We start from the raw sequence: 14,309 nt of genomic DNA on the forward strand, positions 1-14,309 counted from the left end.
CAGAAAAGGAAAGAGTTAGAAAAAAGATAAGAGAGGAGGAAGGCACGTTTGAACGGAAAAGAAGTTGATTGGGAACGTATGGCTTTCCCTCACATATCCAGGACATTCGTATCGGGAGGAACCATATATTCTGGACTGAGGACTCCAAGAAAGAAGATCACAGAGGAAATGTTAGGAAACTTGAACATCAACGCCATATTTGAAGAAGAATCTGAAGAAGGAAGTACATCAGGCATCTATCCCGTTGAACTTGGGAGTGTTTTAAACAATTGGACTGCAGAAGAAATGCCTGAAGTTTTTAGAGCTTTTCCAGAGTAATATTCAAAACATATTAATTGTTCTAAGCCTAGAGAGAATGAAAACTTTTTGTGAACTGAAATGGGCTTATATTTGGACATTGTGATTTCAATGAAATATATCTTCGCATTTTGAGTATATATTCTTTTAAAATTCTTTTCATTCTTTCAAACGAATAGTCATCTTGAATGCTTTTATTTCGAATCATTCTTTTATTTATGACCACACTAAATAAGAATCCTTAAATTCATACATTCCCTTTACATTCTTTGATACTTATAACAGGTCCCAAGATATCAATGACATGAGTGACTCTACTATGGACTTAGAAAATCTTTTTGAACGAGATATGTATTTAGAGGAATCTCAAGATTTTGAAGATAACATAGATTGCAACCTATCTCCGGACTTGTTAAGGATGGTAGAGCATGAAGAGAAACAAATCCTGTGATCCTGGAAGAGGGAAAGGTGGTAAAGATTGGCACGTGCATAGCTGAAGAAGTAAAACAAAACCTCATTGAATTGCTTCGAGAGTTCAAAGATGTCTTCGCATGGTCGTATCAGGACATGCCTGGCTTAAATATGGATATTGTAGTTCACCATCTTCCTATAAAGGAAGATTGCAAGTCGGTTCAGCAAAAACTCCGAAGAATGAGGCCTGATGTTGTATTGAAAATAAAAGAGGAGGTGCAAAAGCAATTCGATGCTGGATTCCTGCAAGTGGTCAAATATTCTGAGTGGGTAGCCAATATTGTACCTGTCCCTAAGAAAGATGGGAATGTACGAATGTGTGTAGATTATATAGATTTAAATAAGGCTAGCCCAAAAGATAACTTTCCCTTGCCGCATATCGACGCCTTGGTAGACAACACGGCAGGGCATTCACTGTTTTATTTCATGGATGGTTTCTCTGGATATAACCAAATTAAGATGCACCCCGAAGATATGAAGAAAACTACATTCATAACCTTATGGGGGACTTTTTGTTATAAAGTGATGCCATTTGGGTTGAAAAATGCAGGGGCAACGTATCAGAGGGCCATGGTAACACTGTTCCATGATATGATGCATAAGGAGTTAGAAGTCTATGTTGATGACATGATTGCAAATCTAAAACAGAAAAGGAACATGTGCAGTGAGGTTGAGAAAATTTCAGCTAAAGCTAAATCTAGCAAAATGCACATTTGGGGTCAGATCAGGAAAATTGCTTGGGTTCGTGGTCAGTGAGAGAGGAATTGAGATTGATCCTGACAAAGTAAGAGCAATACAAGAATTACCCCCACCACGTACTCAAAAGGAGGTTCGAGGTTTTCTAGGAAGGCTGAACTATATCGCTCGGTTCATCTCACAGCTAACCGAGAAATGCGACCCCATATTTCGCCTCCTCAAGAAACATAATCCAAGTGTATGGGATGATGAATGTCAAAAAACTTTTGAAAAAGTCAAACATTACTTATCCAACGCCCCAGTGCTGATACCACCCTGCCCAGACAAACCGCTCATACTGTATTTGGCAGTATTTGAAAATTCCATGGGATGCGTGCTTGGTCAACATGATGAATCAGGATGAAAGGAAAGAGCAATCTACTATCTCAGTAAGAAGTTCACCGAATGCAAAACAAGATATTCGCCAATTGAGAAATTATGTTGTGCCCTAATCTGGACAATTCGGAGACTGAGACAGTACATGTTGTACCATACGACCTGGTTTATGTGAACCAGAAGGCGGTCAAAGGGAGCGCAATAGCGGAATTCCTAGTAAGTAGAGCTCTGGAAGATTATGAGCCATTGAACTTTGATTTCCCAAATGAGGATTTGATGTATGTTGCAACTGTAGAAAGAGATTTCCAAGAAGGTGGTCCTTGGAAGTTGAGTTTTGACGGAGCTTCAAATGCTATAGGCAACGGAATTGGGGCAGTACTCGTGTCTCCTAGTGGAGATTACTATCCTTTCACTAGCAAATTGGACTTTGATTGCACAAATAACATGGCTGAGTATGAAGCTTGCATTATGAGCATCCGGGCAGCTATAGAGCGGAAAATTAAAGTGCTAGAGGTATACGGGGACTCTGTATTAGTAATTTACCAGCTCAAAGGGGAATGGGAAACAAGAGACCCAAAGTTAGTTCGCTATCAAAAATTGGTTCTAGAATTGATTGAGGAATTTGATAGTGTCACCTTTAGCTATCTCCCACGAGATGAGAACCAGATGGCAGATGCTTTGGTCACCCCAGCTTCTATGTTCAAAGTGAACAAACTAGAGGATATGAAGCCTATCCAGATCAGCATCTATGAGGCTCCAGCCCATTGTTGTAACATTGACAATGAAGAGGAAAATGATGATCACCCATGGTATCACGACATATTACGATATGTGAAAAGTCGTGAGTACCCTGACCATGTAACGGAAAATGACAAGAAGACATTAAGGAGGTTAGCCATTGACTATGTCCTAGATGGGGAAATTTTGTATAAAAAGGGAAAAGATCAAGTATTGTTGAGGTGTGTGGATGCTGTCGAGGCAAAGAAAGTTTTGGAAGAAGTGCATGAAGGTATCTGCGGAACGCATGCCAACGGCTTCACGATGGCCAGACAAATTATGAGATTTGGGTACTATTGGTCTACCATGGAAGGGGATTGCATTAATTATGCCAAAAGGTTCCATAAATGTCAAATTTATAGTGACAAAAATGCACGCACCACCTTCACCCCTTCATGTTATGGTTTCTCCATGGCTTTTCTCCATGTGGGGAGTGGACGTTATCGGGCCAATATCTCCAAAAGCTTCTAATGGGCATCATTTTATCTTTGTGGTTATTGATTACTTCACTAAATGGGTGGAGGCTGCTTCATATGCAAATGTCACAAACTCAGCAGTTAGCAAGTTTCTGAAAAAAGAGATCATATGTCGATACGGGACGCCTGAAAGGATCATATCCGATAATGCGCTGAACTTAAACAACAACTTAATAGCGGAAGTTTGCAGTCAGTTCAAGATCAGACACCACAATTCGTCACCGTATCGTCCAAAAATGAATGGTGTCGTGGAGGCAGCTAACAAAAACATCAAGAAAATTATAGGGAAAATGACTGAAACCTACAAAGACTGGCACGAGAAATTACCTTTCACTTTCCTGGCATATCGTACTTCTGTTAGGACCTCTACTAGGGCAACACTGTTTTCTCTAGTCTATGGGATAGAAGCAGTTTTACCCATAGAAGTTGAAATTCCTTTTCTCCGAGTATTAGCTGAACTAAAGTTGGATGAGGCTGAATGGATTCAATCTCGATATGACTAGCTAAACTTGGTAGAAGAAAAGAGGTTAAAAGCTATTCGTCATGGTCAGATGTATCAGAAACGAATGATGCGAGCCTATAACAAAAAAGTTCGTCCCAGAGAATTTTCTGAGGGGACTGGTTTTGAAAAGATTCTTCCTCTACAAAAGGATTTTAGAGGAAAATGGATGCCAAATTGGGAAGGTCCTTATGTGGTAAAAAAGGCCTTTTCGGGAGGAGCTTTAATCCTGAGCGAGATGGATGGTAAAAGCCTGCCAAATCCTGTAAATTCAGACTCAGTCAAGAAATATTTCACTTGAAAAAAGGGGCACTCAAAAAAAAAAGGAGAGGCCAAGGTGAAAACCCTTAAAGGGCACCTTGAGACCAAAGGGGATTTGAGTTGAAAACCTGAAAAAGGCGGCTCAAATTTTGAAGAAACGTGGGGTGAACAAAATAGCTCAAAATTCAATTAGGACCTGGGGCATGTGGTGGTCTTACTATACCTGAACCACAAGAAGGAGTAGGTGATATCTTGGGGTATTAACAAAATACTGTAGATTCCCTAAACATATATTAAATGGTCTTTAGAAAACTTATGCAGGGAAGCTCGTGCTGCGATATCTGGGGCACCTGTTGTCATCTTATATTTTGAATCTTGGCAAAATTTGTTATCTTGATTAATGTATTCATTTCAAGCTTTGATCCCCAATAAAATTTCATTTTGTCTATTGTCTTATTCCATTTTATCTTAGCAAAATTTGTTATCTTGATTAACTCATTCATTTCGAGATTTGTTCTCAATAACATTTTGTTTGTTCATTGTGATAATCTTCTTCGAAAAAACATTTAGAATAACTATTAATAAACTGAATGTCCAAGCAAATGGAGTTTTGCATGTTACTCTAGAAATTTCTAAATAACGAAGGAACCTGAAACAGGACTGTTGTTTAGAACACACCAAATTCAAAGTGTCTAAAAGGGAAAAGTCTAAGGCAAGACTATCCTTTCAAATTTTGTTCAAACATTGAACAAAATGACAAGATGTCGTGTTGGTGGCAAAGCTTCAATGAACAAACAAGCGATGTTCACCAAGTAATAAGAAAAGGTCTTCTGGGAGAAGATTCTTCATTGTGCATAAACATTTGGGATAACACCATGGGAATGGGGTAAATGACCAAAGAGCTTCACATTCTGTATTCTTGAATTGTGATAGCAGAGGATCGAGAAAAGGTCAGATCTTTCTTTGGATTACAGCGGGAGAAAGATGGTTCAAATTTTGCACCCAGTGGATTGAACTTGGAGGTTTACAGTAGGGGCAATCTGATTAAGTGTTTCTTTGGATATGCCAGCCGAGCAAGAAGGCGTTGTGACACGTCAGTGATAAAAAAATAAGCAATAACAACTCAAACATTAAAAATGAATCATTCTCATGACATTCTGCATTCATGCAAATATCATTCATATAGATCTAGTTAGGAAATTTTGATTCATGACATCCTAAACACTAGGCATAAATAGGTCCATCAAATGGATTATACAGGTCATGTTCCCCAGAGAACAGTTCAATGAAGATTGCAGATATTGCCTTCCTGTACTGACAGCGAAGCAGACCGAAGAAACCATGGTTTGCAATTCAAAAGATTGAAGCCACAATGGCAAATCTTACTTCCCAGGCGATGCAGCGGAACAGATTGAAGCTACGACAGCGAATCTCACTTCCCCGACATTGCAATTCAAAAGATTGAGGCCACAACGGTGAATCTTACTTTCCTAGCGTTGCAATGGAACAGATTGAAGCTACAACAGCGGATCTTACTTCCCTGACATTGCAATTAAAATGATTGAAGCTACAACAGCGGATCTTACTTTCCAGGCGATGCAGCGGAACAGATTGAAGCTACGACGGTGAATCTTACTTCCCTGACATTACAATTTAAAATATTGAAGCCACAATGGCAAATCTTACTTCCCAGGTGATGCAGCGGAACAGATTGAAGCTACGACGGCGAATCTCACTTCCCCGACATTGCAATTCAAAAGATTGAGGCCACAACGGAAAATCTTACTTTCCTAGCGTTGCAATGGAACAGATTGAAGCTACAACAGTGGATCTTACTTCCTTGACATTGCAATTAAAAGGATTGAAGCTACAACAGCGGATCTTACTTTCCAGGCGATGCAGCGGAACAGATTGAAGCTACGACGGTGAATCTCACTTCCCCGACATTGCAATTCAAAAGATTGATGCCACAACGGCGAATCTTACTTTCCTAACGTTGCAATGGAACAGATTGAAGCTACAACAGCGGATCTTACTTCCTTGACATTGCAATTAAAAGGATTGAAGCTACAACAGCGGATCTTACTTGCCAGGCGATGCAGCGGAACAGATTGAAGCTACGACGGCGAATCTCACTTCCCCGACATTACAATTTAAAAGATCAAAGCCAACGGCGAATCTTACTTCTCTGGCGATGCAGTGGAACAGATTGAAGCTACAACGGCGAATCTCGCTTCCTCGACATTGCAATTAAAAGATTGAGGCCACAACGGCGAATCTTACTTCCCAGGCGATGCAGCGGAACAGATTGAAGCTACGATGGCGAATCTTATTTTCTCGATATTACAACTAAAGATTGAAGCCGCAATGGCGAATCTTATTTCCTCGGCGAGACCGGGCAAAAATTGGTCTTTCTTAGTCTTTGCTCTGTTATCGTTACACGAAAACGAGCAAAGAGGGACAGCTGTACAAGACAAATTTTTAGCCCAAAGCCCAATACAACCCAATTAACCCTACCAATACACCAAACCAATTAAACTAACCCATTAACCCTCAGCCCAAAACAGTTAAACCCAAAACCCATTTACACCCAAACCCGAAGCCTAATAGCCAGGCCCAATTTCCCTAAAAAATATCTGCCTAAGGTTTTAGAGACTGAAACCCTAGGCTCCGCCCCTTTGATCCTAGCCTACTGCCTTCAGCCTCCATTACCCATGCCACCGTCGCACCTACTACCACCTGCTTCAAACGCCTGCGAAGAAGAAAGAAGGGACAATCATAGCAATGGAGAATGATGACACAATCGGTTATAAAAAGCCAACAATATGTAATTTTAAGGGGGGTTCCAACAACTTTTGTAACACAAAAAAAGAAACAGACATTAACAAAAAAGAAATAAAAACAAGAAAATTTAAGAGGTGATTTTCTCTCATTTCTGTTTAGTTTTTTTTTTACTCTATTTTCATTTTTCTCTCTCTTCTTTTGTATGATTTTTTTACGTAATAAAAATAAGAGAAAGGGACCTTACTGCTGGCAGTGTCGGGGAGGAGAAGACGATGCCCTCTCTCGTTCTTGAGCTTGGCTCTTTTTTTCGAGGTTTGGCCTTGGATTTGTGCCTAAGAAGCCCGGCTTCAAAAAGGATAAAAAGATCCGATTTTGAGTCGCCAAGAAACGCATCTCGTGGTTAATGCGCTGAGGCCTAGATCGCCAATGACCCAAGGCCAAGGCACAGGAGAACGAGGGAGAGAGAGAGCTCCTATCTGTTTTTTTTTTTGAAAAATGGTTTTAAAACTGTTTTTTAGTGTTTTTTTTAGTATTTATATTAATTTTAAAACGGCGCCGTTTTGGATAAGGGGATCCGCGCGTCGACCCGACCCAACTCAGGCGATCCGCGTGTTTTCTATTAAGGGGTTATTTGCGCCTCAGGCCCTTCCGCATTTTTGGTCTGATTCAATTTGATCCTATTTCGCTATTTCCTTTTATTTTTAATGTAGCCCCACAACGTTTTTTCTTCCAATCTAGCCCACCGCTGCGTTGCATTTTGGAGGGCTTCGGTTATTTACCCATTTGGTCCCCCTATTTCGACGTGTGTCGCAATCTGGTCCTTTTTTTATTTTTTTATTTTGAATTCGCCCAGTATTTTTGTTTTTACTTTGATTTAGTCCCTTTTAATAATTTATCATTTTGTTCATTATTTTAATGTTACCATCGATATTATTATTCATTGTTATTGGTTTTATTTCCCATTTATTTAGTCATTACAATCTTATTAATGCCTTAACTAGTTTTTAGTGATTTATTATTATTTTAGCTTTATTCTCATAATATATGTACATATACCTATGTATATTTTATGTATATGTGTACACATATATGTTTCTATATTTTATTTATATATACCTATATACACGTCTATACTTCATTTTCATAAATACATATATATACACACTTACATTTTTTAATGTATAATAATTCAAATATGTAAACATACACATGTTTTCATATTCTCATTATTTTATTTATATATATGTGTTTATATATTTTTATATTTGCATCATGTTGTTAATTTTGTTCATTTATTTGCATGTTTATTATTATTTGTTTTCTTTATTTAGTTCCTAAGTATTTGTTACCTTGCCCGTATGATTTTTTTATTATTTATTGTTTTACTTGTATCATTTTATTTACATTGTCATCATTATTATTATTTTACATCCATTTTACTCGAATTTATTAAGAACAAAAAATTTCAAAATAAAAGCAACACTCGGTATTTGGGATCTTCAAGAGAATCGAGCCCTAACGTAGTGGGTTCCGATTTTCTTTGCTGAATCTAAATAATCAAGGTTACTTTTTTAAAAAAATGAAAATAAAAATAAATAAAAGCTCAGTATCAGGAATTCAATATGTCGTGTCCGAACGCATTGGATGTGACACGTTGATTTTTCGAGATGAGGATTTTCTTAAAAACAACCAAGGCAATGTTCAATGTTCGGAATGTTGAAAAATTGTGCCCTAACGTATTGGGTTGCGATTTCCTCATCTGACTCGGACAATTGAATATCCTTTTTTAATTTTTGTTGTAGGAGTTTTTTAATATAAGCAACCTATTTTATACAAGTCATTTTAAGACAAAGGATCGTATTTTAAATTTCTTTAAAATTTTTAGTTTTCGACATTAAGATATTGACTAATCAACTAGGTACCAATTTTTGGGCGTTACGAGGGTGCTAATCCTTCCTCGTACGTAACCGACTCCCGAACCCATTTTTCTAGATTTCGTGGACCAAAATCATTGTTTTAATAAAATCAAAATCGTTTATTAAAAACAACCACTTTTCGAGGTGATCCAATCACACCTCATTAAAAAGGATTGGTGGCGACTCCCATTTTCGTTTCATTTGTCAAAACCCAAGTCGACCCCGTTTTCAATCAAAAAAATGGTGTCAACAATGTGAATAAAGTATTAAATGTTATATGTGAATTAAGTGTTTATGTTATGTTTGTGAAATGAGAGAAAGATTTTGGTATGTGAACGTAAAAGTTAATTAGCAATAATATATTTTAAAGCGAGAACTATAAGTGATAAAGTTAATTCAAATGATTTTATGTTTTGGAAGCAATTAAAAGTATATGTATATTAGTGAAAGAAATTATATGAATAAATATTTTAAAATTAAACAAATTGAATTTATATAAAATGGTAAGATTGAATTCAATTAGGTACTTACTAACTTAACGTGTTTGTTTAAAACGTAGGTGAAAGAAAATAGATAGAAGGTACATGGAGTACTTCTTCACGAAGATTACATCAACTCTCAAAGTTTCAAGTCTCTTTTGGTATATATTTTGAACATGAAAATATGTAATATAAATCTCTCTTTCTTTCTTTTTTCATTTCTACAAAATCAACAAATATGTAATATAAATTAATTTCCTTTTAAAAATAATTTTAATTTATTTGTAATTTTAGGTGGTCATCTAGCTTTTGTTTCATTTATAATTTTATCTTGATTATGAGATTGTAAAATATTTTGTGCTATATTAAAATTTTCAAAATTGTAATAAAATTATTATTTTTAGTATTTGTTAATTCACTTTGAAAAATTAATTGTTAAATTATTTGAGGAGTGCTTCGTCACCGAAGGCTACAAAAATATATTTGATTAATATACTTATAATTTTATCAATATCGGATGTAAGTGTATTGGTGAGAAGGATTTTCATGATTTATTTAATAAAGTAAGACATCATACAATGTTATCTCTTTTCTTTTTTTTCTTTTCATTAATTTAATAAAATAAGATAATCCTTTTTTGTTATACCAAAGTTTCTATTTTAAATTTTGCAAAATATTAGCACTAATTAATTTTAACAATTTTATTAAGATAACATCTTTTATTATTTTAATATTATTCATAAAATTATAATTAAAAATAATATATTTTAATTAATACATATAACCACCCATGCATAGCACGTAATAAAAAACTAATTTTAACCATATAGGAAAATAAAAATATTAAAATATAATACATCAAATACACTAAAAATATTAAAATAAATGTTTCCCAATAAATTGAAAATAAATTAAAAAATTATAATTAAATAACACTAATATAGATGCAATTTAGCAAGCAAAATTAACAATAAAATAAGAATTATACAATATCTAAATAATAATAACAAAATAGTAGCAATATAATAACAAAATGACAGCAAAACAATGACAAGACAGTAGGAAAATAACAACAGCTTTTTAGAAAACAAACCTTTTTTTTTTTTTTGTCTAAACCCATCTTTCGAACCTATATTTTTATTCAAATCCTCTAACTTTTCGAACCGACCAATGATTTCTCAATTTCACTTTTGGTTTTATGTACTAATTTTTTTCCATGGGTGTCATGAATCTCTCTCTTCGTACAACTCTAGCAAAAGCTTCGTGTGGATGGCAATGACAGATTTAGTTAGTGTGAATATTTGGCAATTATAAAAATAAATTTAAAATTATATATCAACTTTGATTTAACGCGTAATTTGATATAATTATATATATGAAATTTTGATTATAGTTTAAATGCATACATGAAACTTTAATTTTAATTCAATAATATTCACTTCAAAAATAAATACATTAATTTATTTTATATTAATTAAATATAATTATTTGTGTATGCTATATATAAACATAAAATGATATAATATTAATAATTATGCTAATAATTTATGAGAATTGAATTAAATCAAAATTTAATGTATAAAACTGTACAAAATTAAAATTGATAAATAAAGTTTCACATTAAACCAACTTTCACAAACAATTTTAAGATATTTTCCTAAAAAAAAAATTCATCGGTTTCAAATACATAGAGATTTTTGGCTTATGAGCAAATTCCAAACCCCATATTTAGGGGTTTCAAATTCCTACAAGTTTCGTCCTATCCCAAAGCAATATTGATAGTTCTAAATTTCAAACCTTTTTCTTGGATTTCTATTGATAGCTTTAAAGGAAAGTGTAGGTTGATATTCTTAAGATGATCTTGATTTTTCCATTCAAGGAAAGCCATTTCGTGAAAGGAAGAAAATCTGTTTGGTGATTGAGAAAACCTAAGAAATGACTAGAAAATAAAAAAAGGATAAGATGAAGAAAGAAAAAAAATAGAAAATAAAAACTTGAACTTTATCTTTTTTAGTTTAATTATAAATTTATAATTAATTTTTTTCTTTTAATATGACTTAATTTAAAATATACAATATGATTGATTAAGAAAAAATTTAACAGAGCAAATGATAAAATATAAGTATCCTCCCATATATGTTGGGGTCTTGCTTCATATTTAAAAATGTTTGGATAAAATATATAATTTTATAAAATAAAATTATAATACGAAGTAAAATATTTTCAATCATTGTATCAAAATAAATGTTTTATGTCTTAAAATTTTCATTTATCCTAAAGTTAGTGTTCAATCTATAGTGTGATAGAAAAGAGAATCTCAAGAATGCTTTTACTGTGCAAATCCAAGTTGGGTGTTAGGCTTTTATTTTAATAAATAGGATAAATGATAAATTTAAGGTTTAGAAACATTTATTTTGATCCAAGGGTTGAGAATATTTTAGTTTCGTGGTTCCATTATAAAACTTTTAGTATAGTTGTCACCGTTTAAAATTAAGTATAGACCCAAAAAAAAATAGACATTTTTAAAATATAGGTCAAGCTCGACTTTTAATATTCAAAACTTGAGTTCGACTTTTATAATAATTTTCTTTTATTTCATGTATTAAGTAATTTATATCACACAAAGTTAATTATGTTATACTATAGTATAATATTTAGTAGTCATGAGGTTAACAAGTGTCTTATGGGAATATAATAAAATATATAAGAAAAAGAGACGCATGTCAATTTTGTAAAACTGCATGTGTAATAGAAAAGCACATTACTAGTGTACCAAATGTTAACCCATATTAAAAAGATGTTGAGTTATTTGCATTTGAAAATTTAATAAAATAAAAGAAATATCCATATATATAATTACTAAAAATAATATGAATTGATTTAAATAATTAAGCTTAAGTTATCCATTTATTATAAATATAACTAAAATTTAATATTTATATGGTAGTAATGATATGAAAGGTGAGGTATATATTTATAAAACAGTAGCCAAAAGATGGAACATCTTTAGTTTTGGTTTCTGAAAGTGATGAGGACACTGGATTCCACTTCCAAATTTTATAATTGGATTAGTTGTTTATGGTGAGAATCCCATGTTTGCCTAAGACCCCGAACATAAAAACTAGGAGCAACGTGGGCTAAAACAAGTGAAAAATCTTTCAAAAGATTTAGGGTTCATGGTGAGACAGCTAGCATTTTGCGCCAGCTCATTAAACCTACTCCATTGCTAATCTTCAATTTCCTTAAATATCTTTAATTAATCCTACTTTGAACTTTTCAAACAGAAGTTGTTCTACTTATAGATCTTCTGAATACTAAAACCCTAATGGCTATAATAGATGCAATCAACTTCAAATTTAGGATAAAATATTTCATGCCCATACTCTGCCTGAATTTCCAAGAAGATACAAATACCAACTCCACTATATGTAGTTGGTTGATTCATAGCACTACTAAATTATTTTTAGTAAAATTGGAAGTTTATGTTTGCACAAGTTTCTTGTATACATAGTAATAATGTAATATTATTTGTCGGCTATGGTTGACTTCATACTACACAATTTGGACCCCTTTTCCTTCTTGACTTCAATGCCTATTTTATTTATTTATTTATTTATTTTTATGTTTTTGCCCGCCAAATTTCACGTATTACTTTATCCCTTGGAAATGCAGTCTACAGCCTACTCTGTGTAGTATAAATATGTGACCATGGAGATCGAGGATGAAAACCAAGCAAAGTTTAATTGAGATTAGGCCTTACTTAGCCTTGTTACTTCTTGGAGACTCTATTCATCAAACAATGGCCGCCATTTCCATTTCTGATAAAGTTTGGTACATGGCTATTCTTCTTTTATGCATTGTTGCTACTTTGAATCGTGGTGTTGTAGGAGGTGATGTTAATGATGAAGACGATAATTACTGCTCATATAGAAGTTGGCGAAGTTGTGGCAGCTTCTTTGGCAGAGGTGGTAAGAATTACGGTGGTGCTGGAGGGGGAGGTGGAGGTGGAGGAGGAGGCGGAGGAGGAGGTGCCTCTGGTAATGCTGTAGGACACGGAGAGGGGCATGGTGCAGGAGGAGGTAGTGGCAGTGGTGGAATGGGAGGAGGTGGTGGTGGAGGTGGTGAAGGTAGTGCTAGTGCTGGTGCTGGTGGTATTGGGTCAGGTCACGGAGAAGGCTTTGGAGCTGGAGGTAGTGTGCAAGGTATTGGTGGTGGTGGTGGAGGTGGAGAAGGTGGCGGAGGTGGCAGTAGTTCTGGTAGTTCTGGGGAAGGGTTTGGTCATGGTAGTGGTTTTGGAGCAGGCATAGGCGAAGGGGTGGGAGGTGGTAGTGGTGGTGGTGGTGGTGGTGGAGGGGGAGGGGGAGGTGGGGGTGGTAAAGGTTCTAATGGAGGATATGGCCATGGTAATGGTTATGGTGAAGGTGGTGGTGGTGGTGTTGGCAACGGAGGGGGCGTTGGTGGTGGTGGGGGAGGAGGAGGTGGAGGTGGAGGTGGAGGTGGGGCTAATGGAGGGTCTGGTCATGGTAGTGGATATGGTGCTGGTATGGGAGTTGGGACTAGTGGAGGAGGTGGAGGAGGTGGCAATGGTTATGATAGTTCTGGGGAAGGGTTTGGTTATGGTAGTGGTTTTGGAGCAGGTGCAGGCATAGAGGTGGGAGGTGGTGGTGGCGGTGGTGGTGGAGGTGGAGGTGGGGGTGGTGGAAGCTCTAATGGAGGATATGGCAATGGTAATGGTTATGGTGCTGGTGGTGGCATTGGTATAACAGGCATTGGAGGGGGAGCTGGTGGTGGAGGAGGGGGGGGAGGAGGTGGTTCGAGTGGAGGTGGAGGCGGAGGTGGAAGTGGAGGAGGAGAAGGGGTGGGCTTCGGAGGGGGTTCAAATGGTGATAAGAAAGGAATGAACATGGGATTTGGAATGGGGATGGGAATGGGCATTGGATTTGGTTTTGGCATGGGAACAGGCGGAGGTAAAGACTCAAATAATAATAATGGCCATCCCTAAACCAAACATACATCTAAATTCCCATCCCCGTATTGGTTGGGAGGTATCACCCTTGGGCCTTAAGTCACCACACCCTATTCTTTCTTTATTTTCTACTACGAATCAAGTACTGAGAGTGGAGATTCCTATGGCAATAAAAAATGTCGCTTTCTACTTATTTTTGTCTATCAACTCTTTGGTGTTACATTCACCATTCCTTCTACTACTGTTCCTAGTTCCTGTATTAGGTATAAATTGTCAAAATCATCAAATCCACTTCTCAAGAAGATAACTACA

The 14,309-nt window shown here is 35.6% G+C and overlaps 2 protein-coding genes across 2 annotated transcripts; both read left to right on the forward strand.

Moving 5' to 3' along the window:
• Nucleotides 1-864: 864 nt before the first annotated feature.
• LOC128041756 (uncharacterized mitochondrial protein AtMg00860-like) lies at nt 865-1,867 on the forward strand. Its single transcript, XM_052632068.1, has 2 exons — nt 865-1,085; nt 1,417-1,867. Exons 1-2 carry the CDS (start codon nt 865-867, stop codon nt 1,865-1,867), a joined length of 672 nt encoding a protein of 223 aa, XP_052488028.1.
• Nucleotides 1,868-12,830: 10,963 nt separating this feature from the next.
• LOC105772062 (glycine-rich cell wall structural protein 1) lies at nt 12,831-14,033 on the forward strand. The gene has a single exon (XM_052632069.1). The coding sequence runs from the start codon at nt 12,831-12,833 to the stop codon at nt 14,031-14,033; it is 1,203 nt and encodes a 400-aa protein (XP_052488029.1).
• Nucleotides 14,034-14,309: the final 276 nt, after the last annotated feature.

Source organism: Gossypium raimondii, chromosome 6 (assembly GCF_025698545.1).
Source record: "Gossypium raimondii isolate GPD5lz chromosome 6, ASM2569854v1, whole genome shotgun sequence".
Lineage (NCBI taxonomy): Eukaryota > Viridiplantae > Streptophyta > Magnoliopsida > Malvales > Malvaceae > Gossypium > Gossypium raimondii.

Bases quoted from the DNA above. Each gene is read 5' to 3' on its own strand.
- LOC128041756 (XM_052632068.1), top strand. From the start codon at position 865: ATGCCTGGCTTAAATATGGATATTGTAGTTCACCATCTTCCTATAAAG. The intron at 1,086-1,416 runs GTGTGTAGATTA...AATCTAAAACAG, and splicing joins AAAGATGGGAATGTACGAAT to AAAAGGAACATGTGCAGTGA.
- LOC105772062 (XM_052632069.1), top strand. From the start codon at position 12,831: ATGGCCGCCATTTCCATTTCTGATAAAGTTTGGTACATGGCTATTCTT.